Source organism: Theropithecus gelada, chromosome 10, assembly GCF_003255815.1.
Source record: "Theropithecus gelada isolate Dixy chromosome 10, Tgel_1.0, whole genome shotgun sequence".
NCBI lineage: Eukaryota > Metazoa > Chordata > Mammalia > Primates > Cercopithecidae > Theropithecus > Theropithecus gelada.
Genome location: NC_037678.1, coordinates 6,830,645 through 6,853,767, shown reverse-complemented (window position 1 = coordinate 6,853,767; position 23,123 = coordinate 6,830,645). Strand labels below are relative to the sequence as shown.

General features: G+C 45.6%; 1 protein-coding gene across 4 annotated transcripts in view; it reads right to left on the bottom strand.

Annotated features, from left to right (window-relative positions):
- Positions 1–23,123, bottom strand: part of EFCAB6 (EF-hand calcium binding domain 6) — a 313,426-nt gene that overhangs the window by 222,825 nt on the left and 67,478 nt on the right. For all 4 annotated transcript variants that reach the window (XM_025399951.1, XM_025399955.1, XM_025399953.1 and 1 more), the window contains 2 exons: positions 9,469–9,605; positions 5,326–5,438 (listed from right to left, as the gene is read on the bottom strand). In XM_025399951.1, the coding sequence (XP_025255736.1) occupies positions 5,326–5,438; positions 9,469–9,605 (250 nt within the window). The remainder of the gene's footprint in view (positions 1–5,325; positions 5,439–9,468; positions 9,606–23,123) is intronic.

Here is a 23,123-nt window from a genome sequence, read left to right as displayed (position 1 = left end):
TAGAATTTGGATATAAATGCAGGCTCTTACCAGTTTTAGGAATTGGAAAACGGAGTTCAGGCCTCCCACGGTGGCCAGAACGCACAGAGGGAAAACCTAAAAAGAAGAGAGGCATAAAGGGGGGTCTCCAATATCTGTGAGTAAACTTTGCCCAAATCTCTGGCCAACTCCTGAACTACAGATGTGCAGAGAAGACACCAAGCTGCCCCTCTAGGGGGAAAATAATAAAACAAAGATTTCCCACCTCCAGGAGGACAAAGTTTAGAGTTTGAATACAGTCAAGTAAACTGGCTGCTAAAACAAACAAATCTTCAGAACATAATAGAATCCATAGTTTCTATAATGTAAAATTATAGAAATTTACTATATCCAGAATAAATTTCAAAATTATGAGACAGAAAAAAAACCTCAGGAAACTGTGATTCACATTCAAGAAAAAAGGTCATCAATAAAGACAAACCCCTTACTTCTTATGGTATAATGTTGAAAAAAAAGTTTTAAAACCCAAACCCTGAGATAAGCTAGATGTTGGAATTAGCAGATTAAAAAGTTTAAAGCAGCCAAGTGCAGTGGCTCATGCCTGTAATCCCAGCATTTGGGGAGGCTGAGTGAGGCAGGAGGATCACTTGATGCTAGGAGTTTGAGACTAGCCTGGGCATGATAGTGAGATGCCATCTCTACAAAAAATAATTTTAAAAGTTAGCCAGGCATAGTGGCATGCCTGTGGTCCTAGCTGCTCATGAGGCTGAGGTGGGAAGATTACTTGAGCCCAGGGGTTTGAGGTTGCAATGAGCTATGATTGTAACACTGCACTCCAGCCTGGGCAACACAGCAAGACCCTGTCCCAAAAAGAAAAAAAAATTAAGCATTTAAAAGTTCTTAAAACTGTAAAATAACAGTGTTTGAGAATGTAAAAGAAAACATATTTATTCTGAGTGAACAGACAGGAAATCTCAGTGGAACAACAGGAGCTGTAGCAATGTATTACGTGTTTATGGTGTATGTAAAAGTACAACGTAGGGCAGCAATATAACAAAGGATAGGAGAGAAGAATTGGGAAAACACTGTTGTAAGGTCCATAAACTGCACATGAATCACTATAATAGTACTTAGAGGTAGGTTCTGATTAATCAAAGATGTATATTATAAACCTTATTAGTCTGCTTTGCATTGCTATCAAGGAATACCTGAGACTAGATAATTTATAAAGAAAAGAGGCTCATTTGGCTTATGGTTCTGCAGACTGTACAGGCATGGCACCAGCATCTGCTCGGCTTCAAGAAGTTTTTTTTTTTTTCTTTTTAAATTATACTTTAAGTTCTGGGATACATGTGCATAACACGCAGGTTTGTTACATAGGTATACATGTGCCAGGTGGTTTGGTGCACCCATCAACCCATCATCTAGGTTTTAAGCCCCATACGCATTAGGTATTTCTCCTAATGCTATCCCTCCCCTTGCCCCCCACCCCATGACAGGCCCTAGTGTATGATGTTCCCCTCCCTATGTCCATGTATTCTCATTGTTCAACTCCCACTATGAATGAGAACATGTGGTGTTTGGTTTTCTGTTCCTGTGTTAGTTTGCTGAGAATCATGGTTTCCAACTTCATCCATGTCCCTGCAAAAGACATGAATTCATTCTTTTTTATGGCTGCATAGTACTCCATGGTGTATATGTGCCACATTTTCTTTATCCAGTCTATCATTGATGGGCATTTAGATTAGTTTCAAGTCTTTGCTATTGCAAATAGTGCTGCAATGAACATATGTGTGCATGTGTCTTTATAGTATAATGATTTATAATCCTTTGGGTATATACCCATTAATGGGATTGCTGAGTCAAATGGTATTTCTGGTTCTAGATCCTTGAGAAATTGCCACACTGTCTTCCACAATAGCTGAACTAATTTACACTCCCACCAACAGGGAAAAGTGTTCCTATTTCTCCACATCCTCTCCAGCATCTATTGTTTCCTGACTTTTTAATGATTGCCATTCTAACTGGCATGAGATGGTATCTCAATGTGGTTTTGATTTGCATTTCTCTAATGACCAGAGATGTTGAGCTTTTTTCATATGTTTGTTGGCTGCATAAATGTCTTCTTTTGAGAAATGTCTGTTCATATCCTTCACCCACTTTTTGATGGGGTTGTTTTTTTTTTTTTTTTTTTTTTGTAAATTTGTTTAAGTTCCTTGTAGATTCTGGATATTAGGCCTTTGTCAGATGGATAGATTGCAAAATTGTTCTCCCATTCTGTAGGTTGCCTATTCACTCTGATGATAGTTTCTTTTGCTGTGCAGAAGCTCTTTAGTTTAATTAGATTCCATTTGTCAATTTTGGCTGTTGTTGCAATTGCATTTGGTGTTTTAGTCATGAAGTCTTTGCCCATGCCTATGTCCTGAATGGTATTGCCTAAGTTTTCTTTCAAGAAGTTTTTCACTGGTGGTGGAAGGTGAACAGGGAGCAAGCACATCACGCGGCGAGAGAGGGAGCAAGGCAGAGGGGGAGGTGCCTGTCTCCTTTAAATACCAGTTCCTGTGTGAACTAACAGAGCAAGAACTCACTCATCACCATGGGGAGGGCACTAAGCTATTCATGAGGAATCTACCCCAATGACACAAATACCTCCCACTGGGTCCAACCTCCAACACTGGGGATCACATTTCTTTCCTTTTTTAAATAGAGACAGGGTCTCACTAATGTTGCCTAAGCTGGTCCTTGGACTCCTGGCCTCAAGTGATCCTCCTGCCTCAGCCTCCCAAGTGCTGGGATTTCAGGCGTGAGCCACCATGCCTGGCCTGGGGATCACATTTCAACATGAGATTTGGAAGAGACAAATATCCAAACCATATCACCCTAGAACAAGCACCAAAAAATTTGATAATAAATAAAAAGTCAATAGAAGTAAAATGGAATACAAAACACTCAGTCTTTCCAAATTTCATGGAAGTATGCAAACTCTCCAGGAGTGGATAGTGAAGGAAGGAGAGGAACATAATGCACACAAGGCAGAAATCCCACTGTGGAATAAAATGTCACTTCAGATACAAAATTACTTTACAGAATCTCTCTATAAGAACGTGAACTCAGTAAAACAAGAGTTGAATGGCAGATCATAAACCAACAAAATAAGATGGAAAATAATATTGTAGACCTAAAGAAACAACATTAGAGATCCAGTAAATAAATTAGAAACAGCTAAGAATAGGATAGACCTTGGCAAAAATCAAATTACAGGTATAGATAAAAGATCTAAGATGATCACCGTGAATACAGAGGAAAAAGACAAAGAGAATGAAGCGCAGAGAGAGAATTTCATAGAGAGGAAAGACAACGACCATCCAACATAAGGACAATCTGCTTCCCTGAAGTTAACAGTCTGGAAAATGAAAGCTGTGTTCAAAGATCTATGTCACTAAACATTCTTGGAATAAAGAGAGAATTGAGTTTGCAGATTGAAAATATACTATGATCTGAAAAACAGATGCAGAAGGTACAACACTGAGACATATACCAGTTATGCCACTGACATTCAGGGACGGGCTGGGCGCAGTGGCATACGCCTGTAATCCCAGCTCTTTGGGACTGTGTATAGACAGGAGGATCACTTGAGCCCAGGAGTTTGAGATCAGCCTGGCAACATAGTGAGACCCTGTCTCTACAATTTTTTTTAAAGTTAGCCAGGCATGATGGTGTGTGCCTGTGGCCCCAGTTACTTGGGAGGCTGAGGCCAGAGGATCACTTAAGCCTAAAGTGCTGGAATTGCTCAAGAGGTTGAGGCTGCAGTGAGCTATGACTGTGCCACTGCACTCAAGCCTGGGCAACAGAGTGAGTGAGACCTTGTCAGAAATCAGAAAGAGGAGAGGAGAGGAGAGGAGAGGAGAGGGAAGGGAGGGAGGGAAGCAGGGATTTCCAGGATAAATGACTCTTAGGGCAATCAGCCAGAGAAAGCAAATCATTCATAAGAGAGAAAAAGAAGCAGGCCTCAGACTTTTCCACAGTCAAACTCAGTACCAGAGGGCAATGGACCAAAGTCTACAACATACTGAAGGGGGAAGATGTGACCTGTGGACATTATATCCAAGATATAGAGCCAGGATGTATTCATCATTTTCTTGAGTGTCATTTAAATGTCTATTCTTCTGATACACTCAAGGAAAAGTAAATTCTTACAGAGAAAGCGTCTATATAAACCCATTTTTACAAATGTATTTCTTTCTGCCTAGCTCCTTTCCATATATGTGCCATGGAGAGATGCCAGGAACCCTGTGGACAGTGGTTATTTCTGGGTAGTGGGCTTGGTTAGATTGTTTACTTCAATCTCTTCCTCGTCGCATTGGCACCTGCCTCACGCGGCTGCGGGGGATATAGAGGCGACGCAGGAACATGCTTTGCATGGCGCCTGGCACGGGAGGCTTCGAAAACTAGAACACTGGAGTCTGCTATAAGCAAGCTTGGTTAGTGGAACCAGGCTGAAACCTGAGAATCTGTCATTTTTCAGCTTGCTAGTGAGACGGATCTGAGAATCATAGAAGGTGCTCCATGAATATCTGCTGCTCTGAATTAAGCTGAAACCAGACAGCGACAACCCATTTTGAGCAAACCATTCACAGGCAGTCACTCCTGAAGCACCAGAGCACTGAGGGGAAATCTTATTTAAGGCGAGGAAAATGACCAAAGGCTGGGAAGGGGGAGGATCCAATTGCATGAGCCATACATTGATCCTTAAAGAACTGGACCCTGCCTCTCTCCAAAGCTACCCAACAGGCCGACGACCCTGGGTGTCGTATGGAGGAGGCTGGGATAAAGACTGTTCACACGAGGAAACGTGTTCTGTCTCAAGGTTATGTCTAATGACCTGGGTTTGCATGTCTAACATAACTGGAAATTACTCAGCTATTTGCCCTTTTCTGTTAAGATTTTTCCCATCATTAAAGAAAAAAAAAATTGAAAATACAGAGGCAGCAGAAAGAACAAAATCACACCCGGGGACATCTCACTTAAGGACAACCTGAGTATTTTGGAATATTTTCCAATCCGCTACAGATATTCCATACACATCTTCTGTGTTATTATTAACTCTTCATGGATATCCTTGTTCCTGGCTATAGATTTTAACCACGTGGCTACATTGTGACTCATTTAGCCTTTTCCTATTCTTAGGCATTGACGTTATTCTTATAAATAATGATACCATGGCTAGCTTTGTAGATAATGTATTTTCTATATTTGAAAGTATTTCCTCAGGAAAGATTCAAAGAAGAGGAATTACCATGCCAAAAGATATTGAAATCTTTAGCCATATACTTTTAAAATACTTACCTTGATTTCCAATACAATATCTAAGGTTCAAGTCATTATTTATGCTGAGATTCTTCAAAAATACATTGTAATCTACTGCAGTATCATTGTGGATGTTGTAGTGTTTCGAAAACCTAAAATACAAATGTTCTTTAGCAATGAGAAATTATGAATCTAAAATGAAGCAAGTGTTACTAAGGTATCCTTTACACTCAGGCTGGCATTAATTTTAATGTCTGTTTCTAGCTACAGACGGAATTGAAAAGTAAACCCCAGAAAATGTTACTGTCAGATTTTTTTTTTTTTTAATGCAGCCACTTCGAGATCACTTCTTTAGCCTACAGCTGGATGCATCGAGATTACAGTGAGACAGTAAACGTTGCTGGACCTGTTGAGAAATGGCCAGACCTAGACAGCACCTAAGGAGCTTCTCCTTGCTCTGGCGGGAGGGGAGCTGGGGCGCAGTCTGCACGGCAGCCGCCTCTCCACTCCAACAGCAGAAGCAGGTCCCACTTGCCCTTAATAATTGGAGGGAAATGAGTCAGCCAGCACAAAATTTCCATAAGCAGGGGAATGGAGAGCTGGGTGGAGGAGCCAGCAGAGATGATCTCGACTGAGCATATCCTTTCTCTAGAGAGAAACTGAGGCCCACAGATGGCATATGGTTTCAAAACAGGGGGTGGCAGAGGGAGCAAAGTTTCTCTTGAAGCATTCTGGGATTTTTATATGTAACATATAAAATAAGACTTTTTAAAACAACGAACCACTGTCTATCCCTGAAATACACTGATGTACACACACACACATATATATATATGTTTTTGTTTGTTTTTAGACAGAATCTCGCTCTGTTGCCCAGGCTAGAGTGTGGTGCTGCAATCTCAGCTCACTGCAACCTCCACCTCCCTGTTCAAGTGATTCCCATGCCTCAGCCTCCCGAGTAGTTGGCATTACAGCCATGCACCACCACGCATGGCTAATTTTTGTATTTTTAGTAGAGACGGGTTTTTGCCATGTTGGCCAGGCTGGTCTCAAACCCCTGGCCTCAAGTGATCTGCTCACCTCAGCTTCCCAAAGTGCTAGAATTATAGGCATGAGCCACTGTGCCCAGCCGAGATAAACTTCTTTTAAAGTTAAGATAAATAGGATGTTTGAATTTTTAAAATAAATTTTCTATTATTCAAGTCTTCCACCTGATAAATGGTTTTCTAGATCATTTCTGTGTTATTACATTTCTAAAAATTGACGGGTTTTAAGTGTTTGGTTATATTATCTCCATATGTGTTGATTTCTATAATTATGTGATCTCATACTGCTTTCTAAAAATTTAGTAATTATCACTTAAAGTATTTGTTATTTTTCTGTTTTCCAAATTTAACAAAGAGTAATGTCATGTAGTTATTTCAATGCATACCTTTTTTTCCACTTTGATGACTCTTGCCTATTGTTTTAATAAGATAAATGATCTCTAGGTGTGATAGCTGCCAGATGTTAGCAGTGAAACTCCCTAAACAGCTTCATCTTTCATCCATGGTCTCTGTCTTGTGAAAATGAGGTAGTAAGTTTGAGAAACCAGAAGGCCTAATTGAGGGGAGAAGGGTATGACTCCAATCAGCTCAGAAACTTCTCCAGCATCACCACCTGTAACTGGGTTTCACTCATCTGCTCAGGCAACAGGGTGAACTGTAGTGATTTGTTTGCTGGTTTTACAAGGCTGCTCATAAATGATTTCACCTATTTCAAACACGCTGGCCTCCAGGGCAGCGGAGAGTAGGCTGGAGGGAGATGGGAAACACAAAACTCAATGGGTTTGGGGATATCCCAATTAAATAGAGGACTTGGTAACTGTATCTCTGGCCTCTTCTTTTATGTAGGTTGGACAGTAGTCTGCTGCCTAAATGCAACAGGTCATCACAGGGCAAAGGGCATTCATGGAGTCTTTATGATGATGAGATGGTCACTGTGAAATCAGCCCTACTATGTGCAAGCGTGTCACAGGCATGTTATGTACATTACGTTGAGTCTTCACCCCAGCCCTGAGAGGTGGGCTGCTCAGTCCCCATTTTTTTTTTTAGATGGAGTCTCACTCTGTCGCCAGGGTGGAGTGCAGTGGTGCGATCTCAGCTCACTGCAACCTCTGCCTCCCGGGTTCAAGCGATTCTCCTGCCTCAGCCTCCCGAGTAACTGAGACTACAGGCGTGCACCACCATGCCTGGCTAATTTTTGTACTTTTAGTAGAGACGGGGTTTCACCATGTTGGCCAGGATGGTCTCAATCTCTTAACCTCGTGATCCACCTGCCTCGGCCTCCCAAAGTGCAGGGATTACAAGCGTGAGCCACCGCACCCGGCCAGTCCCCATTTCTTTAAGAGAAAACTGAGTCTTGACAAGGCCCAGGAGCTACCCTGAGGCCCTAGAACAAGGGAGGAGAGAGCACAAACTTCACCTCCAGCAGCCTGACTTCAAAGCCTGGGCCATTTGTACCACACCAAGAGCCGAATGTTGAAATTAAATAGAAAGCTGTTAGATAAAAGAAAGGATTCAAAAATGCATTGTGTTTCCTGCTCAAAAATAAAAAAGACAAAGTTAATACTGAAGCAGCTTCTCCAGGAAAGAGTATATTCTTGAGCTTCAATAAGAAAAGCATTAAAGCAATTGAAGAGATGGTCTACTTTTGATCTTCTGTGTTTCTGAGTCTAAAGGAAAGCAATTCTATTATGTTCAGTTTCTCAAGCCTTATCATGAAAATAGCATTGTTTTTGAGGCTTAAAAAAATCTCAAATAAAAATTTGTGGAGTTCTTTATTATTCAATACTTATGAGATGGGGAAACAGACAGTAACATTTTTTATAGATTTACTAGGTTGGAGACTGCAGTGCCAAACACAAGGTTTATTGTCAAATAAAACACTGTTTTGTTTTTTGATTGCCTGTTTTAGAAGAGCGCTGCCTCTGTTCTATAATTGCGTGCACAAAATTATTTAATTTGTTTTGTTTGGATCTTATTCTGGACACTTTCCCAGCCAGAAAAGATGTAAAAATTAAAACATCTATTATATCTTTTATATTCTGAGGTGGGTTATAAAGAGAAAAAAAAGAAAAAGACATTCAAAAGAGTAGGAGATGCCATTTTTTAAAGTCTGCCTGCTTTTCAGGCCCTGCAGCATCAGTAACATGTCACATGCCCTCTAGACTTCCTTGCCTCAGGGGCAAATTCTTCCACTCTGCTTCTAGCAGCAGCCACACTGTCTTTATGAGATACAAGGAGCTACCGGGACCCATTTTCATAGCAACTTAGAACACCAGTGCAATGCGAAAAGCTTGGGCTCCGGGTGAAATGAGGCTTGGTGCTTTTGTTAATGGTCTGGTGGGTATTTAGAAAAGTGTTTGGGAAAAGGCACGAAGAGGGAAAGGACCTCTCGGCTGGGTACTGTAGAAATTAAGCTAGACATGGGCCCATCTTCCAGTGGCTTTCACTCAAAACTCAAATAGCCACAGAAGCCAAACATTTGGCTTCTTCTGAATGATCTGGAGTTTATAGACGGCTCAAAAAAATGCCCATGCAGGCTTGTGTGTGCTGCCCTTGGAGTCGGGAGCAGGTGGTGGTGGCGTTCAAACGCCATGAAGCAGCTAAATGTTCTGCTGTTCATCATCCTCCTGCCCCACACCCCTGCACCTCAGCAACAACAGTCCTCAAAGGAAAATTAAGTCTCCGTTATTGTATCAGGATGCAGAGCCAACGGGGAGCACAGCAACAACGCGTGAATCCTGAAATTTGTCATTCTTCTCCTAACCCCAGGCTTTGAGTAAAAATCAACAGTGAACTAGAAATATGTGGGATGGGGGGCGGGCACAGTGCCAAGTGGGGAAAGAGACAATTGGTGATGGATTACTCCAATAACCTGGATGTGTTCAAAGCTGCGGGCCAGAGGACGGACCCGAGGGTGCTTCAGGAATGAGAACCATTAGCTCTCATTTTTGAGAATGCATGGGGAGCTTTAGGAACATGAGAGAATGTCCAGTGAGTGCCTCTTTGAGAAACAAGGTGTGTGTGTGAGGTGGCGGGGGACGAGAGATAGATGGAGCCAATGAACCCAACAGGTCTCATTTTGAAATTGGTTAAAAGTTCTACTGAGCAATCTCTCACCGTGCCTTCATTTGCTTACTTTTCGTATTCCTCGTCTCTTAACTTCAAACAGAAGGTCTCCAGAACTCTTCTTAGCTCCTGCGGTTGAATCAGTCCAGTCTTGTTAACATCAATGAGCTTAAAGGCTTTCAGAACAGTCTTAATGTTTTTGAAAACCTATGTATAAAAAGTGATTTAGGAAAAGTCAAAAGATCTAGTGTTAGAAACCAAATGGTAATAAAAATGTGAAAGGTTTTTTTAATACTTTTTATAAAATAAAATGTTTTCAAAGACTCACAGTGGTGGGCACTGCAAAAATGACATGTCTACGGAAAAAAGAACACTTTGCATTTATTGAATGTTTTCAAGGCAATTTTCTCTGTAAATGGTCTCAGTAATTTAAAAAAAAATCTTTCTGATGTAAAGCAATAAGTCTCATACACAATTCATTCCCTTTTAGGGCCGTATGAAAAAATCTTTTTTGTTAATTGATACTTAAAAACTACAGTTCTGGCATGGCTGGACTTGTACAATTTTTATTTTTCACAGCCATATGCAAACTATTTTTACTAGGAGCTGGAAAATATGACTGTATATTTCAACCCCTCTAAATTTTTTAAAGATATCACAGAAAAGTTTTGTAGAGACTTCTCCAAACTCAGCAAATGATATTTAGTGGGTAACAGATGCACATGACATTAGGATAGACCCTGTGGATCCGCAGGGAGCACCCAGTATATTTACTGGGTGCATAGATGCACATGGCATTAGGATAGACCCTGTGGATCTGCAGGGAACATCCAGTTGTGCTCTTAGCCTTAAACTACTTATATTCAAAGGAAAGAAGCACAGAGCTGTGTGATGGAAGCCTTTCAATCCCTCTGAAGGAGGTACCATTTCCCCAGCGTTAGATATGGAAACTGACTGCTCCCTGCTCACACTCCACATCTTGTTATTACCAAGGACTGCTGACTCTGCACAATCCAGCCCCACGCTGCAGCCGCCCACCCCCCATCTTTCCAGCTCACTCCCTTGGGTGCCCAGAGCTCACACAGCCTTGACCCACTGGGCGCTCCCCTGGGCTCCTGCCTCCCTCCACACTCCTCCACGCCTCTCAGCCTCACTTCCTTCCTAACCCTCCCATCAACACCTTCGCCGCTTGGCATATATGCTTGACTCCCTCCTCCCCTCTGCCTCCTCCTACTCTCTTGGTGAGACCCTAACCGGGGGTAAACCCAACTCGCCACCTCTTCCAGACCCATCCAAATGGCCTGACATGGCTGGAGAGAAACACACCACGAGCACCTCCCTGGCTCTCCTAACGAGACCATTAACTCCACCAGAACGAGTGCTGCGTGGTAATCCCACCAGGACGGGTGCTGCGTGGTAATCCACCCCATACATCATCACTCTCACACACACATCCACAGATACATGCACACACACCATCACTCACACACACACATATTCATACACACACATACACCTGTGCATATACTCACATACAAACTATCACTCACACACATATATTCACACAGATACTCACATGCACACACACCATCACACACACATATATTCATACACATACATGCCTGTGCATATACTCACACACACCATCACTCATACACATATATTCACACACACACATATATGCACTGATACATGCACACACACTATCACTCATACACACATATATTCATACACACACACACCTGTGCATATACTCACACACCATCACTCACACATATTCTCGCACACACACACAGATACTCACAGGCACACACATCACTCATACACACATATATTCATACACACACACACACCTGTGCATATACTCACACACACTCACACCATCACTCACACACATATATTCGCACATATATTCACACACACATGCACACTCACACGCATACACCTGCATATACTCACATATTCACACCATCACTCACACAAATATATTCACACACACTCATATATGCAGATACTCACATGCATACACACCATCACTCACACACACATATATTCACACACCTGTGCATATATTCACACTCACACCATCACTCACACACATATATCACACACACCTGCATATACTCTCACACACACACACACACACACAGGCATATACTGATGCACTCACACCATCACTCACACACATATATTCACTCACGCATGCACATATACACACACACCTGCATATACTCACACTCACACCATCACTCACACACATATATTCACACACACCTGCATATACTCACACACTCACACCATCAATCACATACACATATATTCACACACACATGCATGTACTCATACGCACACACCTGCATATACTCACACACACATCACTCACACACACACATTCACACATATGCACATATAATCACACACACTCACATACACCATCACACACACACATACACACACACCACCATTCTCACACATATATTCACACACACCTGTGCATATGCTCACATGCACACACACTTGTACATATAATCACATACACACCATCACTCACACAGTTACATACACACGTACATGTTCTCTTGCACATATGCTCACACTTGCATATAGTGTCATACACACCATCACTCACACACAAACACACATACTCCATCCACACAGCCATTCCCACCTTCTACACTCTCCTAACCTCCAACTTCTCCTCCCGCCTCCTGCTTTACTGACAACCTTACCTCTTATTTAACAGAGAAAACAGAAACAACTAAAGGACAGCATTCTCATTCCCCGCACCCACTTGCAGCTGGCCTGCTCCATCCCCAGATGAGACAGGTGCCTCCTGTCCTGTTGTAAGGGATCAAGGGATGAACCTCCGTGATCCTACCTATGGCCAGGCAGGGCCACGTGATGCACATGACCCTGACCCTGTCCCCAGGCGAGGAAGTGCTCCTGCCCGTCCTACTCCCTCTCAGGTCACCCCATGAAGATGAGCGGTTTCACAAACAGAACCTCCCTCCTTGCCTCACCTCTTCCTCCAGTCACCCATTCCCTTAGACTGAAATCCCCTCAAGATTATCTCCAATGTGTCCCCCTCTCTTAAAACCTCTCCAATCACTTTTGTCCACACTACTGCACAAACACTGTTCTTGTCAGTGTGACCAAAGACTTCCACCTTGTCAAACCCAAGGGCCACTTCTCAGTCCTCATCTTGCTGTCCCAGCAGCCGCCTTTGACACAGCTGCTTGGCCCTTCTTCCTTGAGGCACTTTTGCTGCTTAGCTTCTAGAGCCAATGCTCTCTCTCCTTCTCCTCCAGCCTTCTTGGAGTCTCCTTCTCAGTCTCCCTTGCTAGTTCCTCCTCCTCTTCCCATCTCCAAGCCTGCAGCATTTTAGTACTCAGTCCTCAGCCCTCTCTGCTTCTCTGACCACAATAACTTCTTGGTGGTTCACTCCTGTGGCTTCAATGTCCCACTGATGACTCCCACATGTCTGTCTTGAGCCCTGGACTCTTCTCAGAGCCCAGCTTAGAATATCCAACTGCCCATCTGACGTCCACCTTGAGACTCTAACAGACATCTCAGGTTTACCAAACCCAAGCTGCTCTACCCGCACTCTCCTATCCCAATAAACGGCAAATCCATTCTACAGGGTTCCTTTTTGCTCACATCCCATATCCAGTCTACCAGGAGAGCCCATCAGCCCCTCCCTCCAGACCATTTCCAGAATTCAATCATGTCTGACCACCCCCAGCCCGCTTCCCCCCACACCCCAGGCTAGTGCAAGCCTCCTGCTTGGTCCTCCAGCCTCCACACTTGACTCCACGAAGCAGCCAAGGAGTTTATATTTAAATGTGAGTCTGAGCATACCCTCCATGGCCAAAGCCCCCCAGGGCTCCCACTCCACTCGCTGTGACCCACCAGGCCACACTCGACTGGCTCCTGGCCACCCCCTGGCCGTGTCTCCCTCCACCTGTCCCCCGCCTGCTGCTTTCTGGCCGCACCAGACTCTGCTGCTCCCCATGACTGCTCGGCCCCTCCCGCCTCAAGGTGCTGGCGCTTGCTGCTCCTCGTGCCTGGAACATTCTTCCCGGATACTCACTGGCTCACTCCCTGGCTTCATTCAGGTCTTGGCCCAGAAAGGCCCTCCCTAATCACCATGCAAATTAGGACTCCTCACCCCCAATCCTCTTATCTTTTCTCCAAAGCCCTCTTCAACTGGCATCGCCTCCTTTTATCTTTATGGTCCGTCTCCCCCTCTGAGAGCAAGGGTTGTTCATGGCCCCAGCTCTAGGACAGCACCTGGCACAGTGTGGACACTCAGTGAGTATCTGTCGGAATGAATGAATCTGTCTCCTCTTCACCTGCCTGGAAAAGAGCCACGCTCTGCGGAAGCCTTGTGTTATGTCTGCAACTGCCTCCTCAGTCGACTGGCCCAAGCATTCAGGACCAATCCTGAGTGCAGTCATGATGACATTCAATGTCAGGATTACAATAACATGATCTTCGCACAAACACGAACTGAACGGATGTCTGTTATGTGCAGAGCCCCGTGCTTAACTCTATACCAGCCTCCTGACTAGAGAACAGCTTACAACCAAAGAACATTGGCTAACATGGCCTCAGTATCCAAAACCGGGAATACTGAGTGCAGCCTAGAGGGAAAGGCACAGGCAGTCGAGAGGGAAAGGCACCAGCAGAAGCAAAACCGGCTCTGGTGCCTCTGTCCTCCACTCCACTGCTCTGCCTAAAAGAGGGAGCCTCAGCCACTGACAGCTCCTGCTCTCGTGGTCAGATAAAAATCTCAGCACTTTGTCTGCTGCCAAAGCCAGATTCACCTCCTTTGGTAAAATGGAGGACATGAGGCGATGCGCTTTTTTAAAACCCCAGAGCAACCCATATGGATCTCCAGCGTGAGCACCGGGAAGCGGCAACCTGGCAGCGAGCTCACACCCACCAGAGCGACGTCTCCAAGGCTCTTATCATTTGTCAGACTGAAGTTTGGCAAGGGCTGAAGAATTGAGCTGCAGATGGTAAGGCTTATCAAAGGCAACAAAGTTAGGGCCGTGGTGTCCAAGACTTGTCCCACACAGGGGAGGAGAGAAGAAAAAAGTAAGAAGGAGGAATAAAATGGCTAAGCTAAGGCCCCCAACAATAGTGACTGTGCGCCCCCGCCCCCGCCACCCGCCCAACCACGGTCTCTGGGCTCCAGCCATGAACGACTTTGAATTCGCAAGGGTATTAGGGCTCTTCTCACCCGCTGTGAGCTCCTATTTATAGACGGTCTGACCCCTGCTTTATCCGCCCCTTCTCACTCTGCCTTGGTTATGGGGCCTCTTCCTTCTTTCTTACATGCACCAAGCTTGCTCACGCCTCCCTCCCTGCCTTCGTTCAGGTCTCCATCCCACGCCGCCACTGAGGCCTTCCTTACTCGCCTATTCGAAAGCGCACCTTCATCCTCTGCTGGCCACTTGCTTCATTTTTCTTCTTAGCATTCATCAACACCTGGACCATTTCCTACTTATTTCTGTAGCTGTTTATTGTCTTTCTTCCTCCATTGAAATGTAAATTCCACAAAGCAGGAAGTTGGTTTTGTTTGCTGCCATATCTTCAGGGCTCAGAATAGTGCCCGGATGCAGCGGATGCCCATAAGTACGTGTGCAGAGTGGATTTGCATGCCATGTCTGTGGCCTTTCCCTGCCCTGCCACTGTCCACTCTGGGGTGGGATTCGGTATCTTCTCTTCTGGCTTTCCTAATTATCCCTCCATCCAGCCAGGGGTGGAACCCTGACTTCCACCCTGCCATCTTGGTTTATTTCTGCCTGCACTTGGTAACTAGCTCCTTCCTCTGGGGGTAGGGAGGCCTGGCCCCTGCTCACCTGTCATTCCATTCTACCCTTAAAATCCCCAGCGCCTGGCGGGAGGAGTGCTCAGAGAGCCAAATCCACTGAGAGAGGGAAAAACCGCTGCACAGATAACAAAAGGGGAAAGGTCCCTGCTTCTTGCAGCCTCCCTCCGAACCAGCATGCCTCTCAGAAAAGAACATCTTGCCCCAAGTATCACCTGACGTCATTACCCATGGAGCCCTAACTACCTTCATTCCAGGTGCGGCAAACTACTGCCCACCACCTGATATCGTACACCTGCAAGCTAAGAATGGTTTTAACATTTTTAAATGGTTGGAAAAAAAATCAAAAGAAGGCTAATATTTCATGACATGCGAAAGTTATGTGAATTTCAAATTTCAGCATCCACAAATAAATTGTATTGGCACACAGCCATGCCCACTCATTTACATATCATCTAGGGACTGCTTTCCCCTCCAAGGGCTGAGTGGAATAGCTGGGAAGATATATACTCCTGAGCCCTTTATGGAAAAAGTTCACTGACCCATATTCCACTCCCCCACCCTACACACCACCCTCGCTTACTTACATCTGAGTGGGTGAGGAAGTTTCAGGGGAGTTCTTTGTGCACAAACATGAGGAAGAGCACTTAAGATTTTAAAAGGAAACCAAAGCAACAGCTAACTATGCCTTAAATTAAAGGCTCAGAGCCAGGAAATGAGCCCGTGTGGTCCCAGAGAGTCTCGTCTCAACCCTCTTGCCCCTCTCCTGGCCAGAGACCTGGTCCCAGCCCCACCCTGTGCAGCCCCTGCCTAGCCTGGCGCTGATTCCAGCCTGGCTCCCTGAGCCCTGCTAGGGGCCATATGCTAGCCTTGTGCCTGAGCAGGTGCTGCCCTCCCGGCACCCCCACTGCACCCTGGCCCCTCCACTGTGCCCCAGCCCCCACCGCAGCACTGCAGAGCCTGGGAGCAGGATAGTATCTGACCCTCTAGGTGTCCTCAGAGCCAGGTCTGGGTAGCTGCTCAGACCTTGGCATGATGGCTGAAGCAAGTGATCTAGGGGAGGACCATGAGACTAAACCCACTGGGCTCTTCTGCGTGGAGAGCAAGGCTGGGGAAGGCAAGACAGAAAGCTCTGGATTTCCAAAGTGTGGCTGCATAAGCCAAACCCATTACCTAACATTTAAAGCAAGGAAATGAAGCCCCAAGTCACATAGGAGTGAAGTAAAAGGAGGAAGTGATCACTAAAAATAAAAATAATAAATTTTTGTAAAAAGTAATAGCAAGACTTAAAATATTCAGTTAAAAAGATTTAGGTGAACTGATGAAGGGCAGAATTATAAATGTTACTACAAGAAGCAGAGACTGTCTGACCTTTAAGATGAAAGCCAGGGAGTGGGGAAAATAAACCCTCTCCCAGGCAGGGTGGTTTGCCCCACTGAAAGGCACATAACTGCTCTGGGCTGGAGCGACCCCCACTGGACAATCCCAGTGTATCAAATCGCCTCTTTGCCTCCTTCCTCTCCACAAGCGACCTGAAGGGCAGAATGATGTAGTGACTAGTCACAGGCTCTGAAATGAGGCTTCGAATCCCAGCTCTGCACCTGTTATTCAGGTAACCTAGGGAAAGTGGCCTGATTCCTCTAACTTCAGCTTCGTTGCCTGTGAAATGAGAATGAATAAGGATATAGGTGTGTGGTGTGTGCTTAAGATGAAAGGAGCTCATGTGTGCAGGTGCTTCACACATGGAACACGTTCAATAGATGGTGGTGAAATGAGAATTGCTGACTGGGATCAAAGGCCGAGGATAGAGTTCCAAATAACCACACACCCATGTCGGGGAGTATTACTCTCCCCAACCCCAGTCCCTCCTTCACCCCTCACCCTCCACAGCACCATTGCCCAGACTAAGATAACAGAAGCCTAGAGATGGAGGAAGGTCTTGAATAGGCAGGAGTCCCAAGCCAAGACCAGAGCCTGGATCAGTGAATAACTATTAAGTGGATGGATGGATGGATGGATGGGTGGGTGGGTGGATGAATGGATGGATGATGAATGGATGGGACAGATGGGTGAATGGATGGGTGGGTGGATGATGGATAGATAGGTAAATGGATGAATGGATGAAGGGATAAATGATGAATGAATGAATGGAAGGGTTATGGATGGATGGATGAATGGACACATGATGAATGAATAGATGGATGGGTTAAGGACAGATGGATGGGTGGGTGGATGATGGACAGATGGGTAGATGGATGAATGAATGGATGATGAATGAATGGATGGAAGGGCTATGGACAGTTGGATGGGTGGATGGATGGGTAGATGGATGACGACGGATGGATGGGTAGATGGATGAGTGGGTGGGTAGGTGGGGAGACTGTAAGCCAAGACAATCCTTGTAAGAGACAGGACAGGAACCTGCAAAAATGTAGACAGGCATCTCATTTCCCAGTAGATTCAGTGATCTGCTCTGCACCTACCTGGGAAGAGGAGCTGAGACTCAGACAGAGACAGCAGAGCAGGGCAGAAGCAGCAGATGAAAGCAGCCTGAACACCTGTTGTTGGTATGGACGGGACTTGTGAATTTCCCATAGGTTAAGAGGACACCACGAAAGGTAGAAAGCTTGAGCTGTCCTGTTCCCAATGGACTGCCCATCAGGGAAGGGGACCCAAGCAACCAAAGGAAGTGAGCTGGACCACCAGGAGTGGGAGCTGAGGTGGTCCAGAGGGGGCTAAGTCAGGGCCGATCTTCCTCAACAGGAAGTTCAGAGGCCCCCAAAGCACTGTCCTAATTACTCCCCATGGGCCCTATAGGAGAGCTTCCCAGAGAGGACCCAGGTAAGAGAGAGACAGACATGCTCTCCTTCCCCAGCCCTCATCACAGACCCCATGATCTGGGGAAGACAGGAAGCAGAAAGAGGGAGGGAGGTACAGCCAGTGAGCAGGCCCTATCCACTCCAGGGCCCTCAGGTTGGAAGGACCCGAGAAGGGCATGCTGAACCAGCCCCACACTTGAGGTTTAAACTGAACTCGCCTGCACTGGACCGGTTTAGACCTAAATGTGACCAGAGAGCCACCAGATCTGCCGAAGACACTCCTATGGGACGAGAGAGGGAGATTCAGCAGTGTCTGGTGGAGAAAACTGAGAGCTAAGAAATCAAACTGCTTCATATTTGTACCCCACTGAGTTCAGATGGTTCCATAAACCGCTAACCATGGATGCTATTATTACTCCAGAGTTCTTTGTTTAAAATTCTTTTTATAGCACTTTGAGCTCCAGGAAGGAAAACTGTGAACTCAAATAAATCTGACCACCCAGGCTTTAAAGAAGATGAGAAAAGGCCGACTACTTCCTCTCTGAAGCCGAGAATTCCCACTCCGCCTGGAAAACAATCCCTCTGGAGGCCTGGCGCTGATGTGGCCCCTCCCGGAGGCAGGCCAGGCTTCTTCAGGCCAGAGTATAACCTGCAGAGGAACTTAAGCCTTCTACAATTTCATTCTTATTGGCTTCCGTGTAGCTGTTTTCTGTGCAGCTCCTCACTCGGAGCCACTTTTTCTCGCCTGGCTTCTAAGAGAATGGGTCAGGAACCGCATCCCACCCGCCTGCCTGTAGACTGAGCCCCAAGGGGAGGGGGCTTCGGGCACCCCCACGTCTTGGCTCAGCAGCAAGCGGAAGAGTTCAGCACCCACGGCTGTCAGTCTGGCACCTTTCTGTCTCCACCACTAAATTCATTTTAAATTTAAGAAGTACAGATTTGAAATGAAACCATGAAAAAGGATTTCTCTTACAATAAACACATCAATGCTCATTTTCCTTATTATTCTACTTTTGGCTATTTTGTATAAAATCTTTAATTAAAGTTTTTCTTTGAAATTGTCATTATCAACCCAGAAGAAAGGAAGGGGAAAAAGAACAACACAGCTGTGCAGATACGAAGCACTATTCAGGACTAAATGAACTGGAACGAAATAAGTAGCTTGACTGTTATGTTCTTAGTTTTGGCTCTGTATTCTCAATAGCACAGTCTAACTTGTCACTTTATATCGATTCCATCTGTTTACACTCTGCAGAGTATTGGCTTCCTACCGTGAACATTTCCTATTTACCAGCTGGTAGAGATGCGCCAAACCAGATAGGAAAAAATTAGACTGCATTCAGAACCTCATAAACACAAACTTCCAATCCAGGGACAAGCGGGAAGGGGGTGCCGGGCATCGCTCACCTTTCACAAAAGCCTCGCCTCCCTACCTCTGGGCTGATGCTCTCACTGCTCTGGCAGTTGCCCTCACAGGCCAAGGACTATGAATTTCTTTACTGAACATATGCATACCCTGCCTTTACCCAAAAATCGAACAAGCTTACCTAAAAAGATACCCAAATAAGACCCACAAAAATGGAGAAAAGAAAGCTGACCCCGAAAAAATGAGCTAAAGAAACCTAAATGTCATAGTTGACACAATGAAGCAAAACTCTGGTTTGGGGTCTCCTTGCAGCCAAGGTGAAGAGGGAAACTTGTGCTTATATAAAGTCGACAGGCCACGTGAACCTTTCCCCACATTCGATTTTTCATTTTTAAAATGCTTACCTGTAATGTATAGCTTACAGACTTCTATTAAGAAACTCTAGCTACGCATTGAACTTATGACACAGCTATAAAAGGTGCCCCATCTATATACTGAGGGACTTCTGAGAGTGCCAGGCTGGGTGTGGTGGCTCATGCCTATAGCCCCAGCATTGTGGGAGGCTGAGGCAGGAGGATTGCTTAAGGCTAGGAGTTCAAGACTAGCCTGGGCAATGTAGTAAGATCCCATCTCTATAAAAAATTAAAATTTTAAATTTAAAAAAGCATTGCTGATCTATAAGAAATGTTTCCTTTCTTTCATTTCTTTCTTACCCAGCCCACACTCATAGGATGGGTGTTCCACCTCAACTGCCACAGGCCAAGAATCTTGGGGCCCCTAAGAGCCCCGGCTGGCCTCAGCTCACTCACAGGACAGAGCTGCACACCAGCAGGGGCAAGCCTGGAAGATCAGGAGCCACCACCCTGACCCAGCATCCTGCTGCTTGTCTGGACCTCATGGGACAGGATGCTGCTTTGAGAAAGACAAACCGAAGAAGACTGTTTGGGTTACGTGGAAAGCTTCCCAGGTTGGGCCAATGCTGGGTACTGCCACGTGGCTATAGCACTTTGCCAAGAGCCTAGCCAGCCACAGACCACCTCGCCTAAGAACTAGATCAGAATCACATTTTAGAGTAGAAAAAGACCTTGTCTGTCATCTCCCTCAGCATTTCCCAAAATGGCATTCCTCCAAGTGCAAGTTCTGGATCTAGAGCTAAACAAATAAATGCACAGAAAGGCCGACTGCAGCAACATTCAATAGATTTCTATACGGCGGCCTCCTCTGAGCCTTCACTGTGCTAACGTACATTGTGAATCCTCAAGGACTAGGGGAACAGCACTGGAGAAGCTGGGGCCAGCTCTAAGGGACCAAGTCAGCAGGACCTAGTGGTTAACTGCACGTAGAGGCTGAGGGAAAGGAAAGTCCAAGTGGCGGCCAGTTTCTGCCTTGGTGACTCGAGTGGATGAGATCCAGAATGCGGAATATGTTGCAGGTTTGGGAAGGAAGACTGTTAGTTAACTCAGTGCACACTCAGCTGAGAATGCCTGCATCCTCCCCGTTCACCCCCGCAGACATCTTTCCTCCTGGCAAATTGATCCAGTTGTTGGGAGAACACCCACCCTGTGCCCTCCCGCCTGCCTTCTTCTGTTCATTCATGAATTCCTAACTTAATGAGCCCCTGGTATGTATACACCACGCTTCCTCTAAGGTCTAGTTCAAATCAATCACCCTCCCTGGGTACTTCCCCAATAGCCAGTACGGGTGACTTCCTCTTACGAAGTCTTGGAGAGTTTACTGTCCATGTCTTTCAGCTGTCAGTATGAGCAACTTATATTGCTTTATTCCCTGACTCCTCTTGATCTAGGTGCTATACCACCCAATAAACACATTTTTAAACCATCATAACGTGTTGCTTATGCTTGTGTTCCCAAGGTGATTTTAAGTTTCCAGAGGACAAGAATCAGGCTTTAGTCTTCTCTGTATCCCCAATAACCACATGGTGTCCCCATAACACCAGTAGGTGCTCAACAAATGCACATGATGGTAAGAGGGTGACCGATGACTTCCAAGCCTGATAACAGGTACCCCGACTCCAGTTGCATTCCCAGCAAATATACCCACGACGCTGCTGACAGCACTCTCCTAAATATATCAAACCCCCTTATCAGAAACCTTCAATCATCCTCCTCCTGACCCATGCCTAAGGGTTAAAACCTGGCCTTCATATGCGTCTTTTCCTCCAGTCTACCTTTTGAAACTCGTCTGTCCCAACTTGCCTTGAGAAACATAACACTACAGAATAGCCGCAGGGCTTGTCTCCTTGTGGTGCTCTGGTCACATCCACACTTCCCTCTCCCCATGTCCTTTTCCTTTGCCAGGTTGCAATTCTGAAAACTACCCCACATCTCTTCCCCCACCCCATCCTCAACGTGCATTGCAAGTCTATCTATGGTCCAAATCCAAGCTCCAATATCACCTTCCTCACCCAATTGTTCCTGGCTATTCCAAGGAATATGAACTTTTCTACAAAACTTTCTTTATTCATACAATAATTATTTACTGAGTGCATATCAGGTGCCAGGAACTGTTCAAGGCACCAAAGTTACAGCAGTGAACAGGACAGAAAAAGTGCCTGCTCCCACAGAACACAGATCCCAGTCATAAACAAGTAAACAAACAACATTTCAGAATGTTCTATGTGTTATGGAAAATGTAGTTTTAGATAGGGTAGTCAAAAACATCTCACTGGAGAGCTGTCTAGTGCAGAGCTCTGAAAGCTGGGGCGTTTAACTGAAGTTTACTCGATGCACAAGCAAAAGACATGGGCATGTTCACCAGAGAAGGCTCTGGCTTATGTTTTGAACGGATAACTCTGGCTGTCATGTGGAATGCAGATTGTAAGGGGCAAAAGAGGCAATGGGAAACCCAGCTAAGGGGTCACTGACAAAGCACAGGCCAGTGACGATGGTGGTTTAGGCTATAATGATGGCAGTGGGGATGGATCAGAAGTGTCCAGGTTTGGGATCTAGTTCAGGATAGAGCAGACAGAACTTGCTGATGGCCTGGATATGGGAGGGGCACTGGTGAGGGAGAGGTGATCAAGACCGGTCCTTGGTTTCTGCTTGAATGAATGACGAGTGGTAGAACCATTTACTGACCTGGGAGGAAGGCTTCTCCGGGTGGGGCAGGAGGACAGTCAAGAGTTACGTTTTTGTCTGCGGACACTGGTGAGTCTGGGGCCTCACAAGGAGATGTAAATGTGGGCACCCTCAGCATATAGCCTTCTTATCCTTCCCCGGGTAGCTTTCAATCCTAGAGCAGCGGTCCCTAACGTTCTTGGCACCGGGGACCAGTTTTGTGGAAGACAACTTTTCCATGGACCAGGGGAGAGGGGGTATGGTTTCAGGATGAAACTGTTCCACCTCCAATCGTCAGACACTAGTTAGATGATTCTCATAAGGAGCATGCAACATACATCCTCACACGCACAGTTCACAACAGGGTTCGCACTCCTGTGAGAATCTGATGCCGCTGCTGATCTGACAGGAGGCGGAGCTCAGGCAGTGATGCTCATTTGCCCACCACTCACCTCCTGCTGTGCAGTCTGGTTCCCGACAGGCCACCAACCAGTACAGGTCTGCAGCCTGGGGGATGGGGACTGCCGCCCTAGATGATTGCAAGCCATCTTTTAACTTCCCACATAAGAACTTGTATGCTTTATGTCCTCTAAATACAAACTCCTAATTTTGTTGAGTAACTTCTAT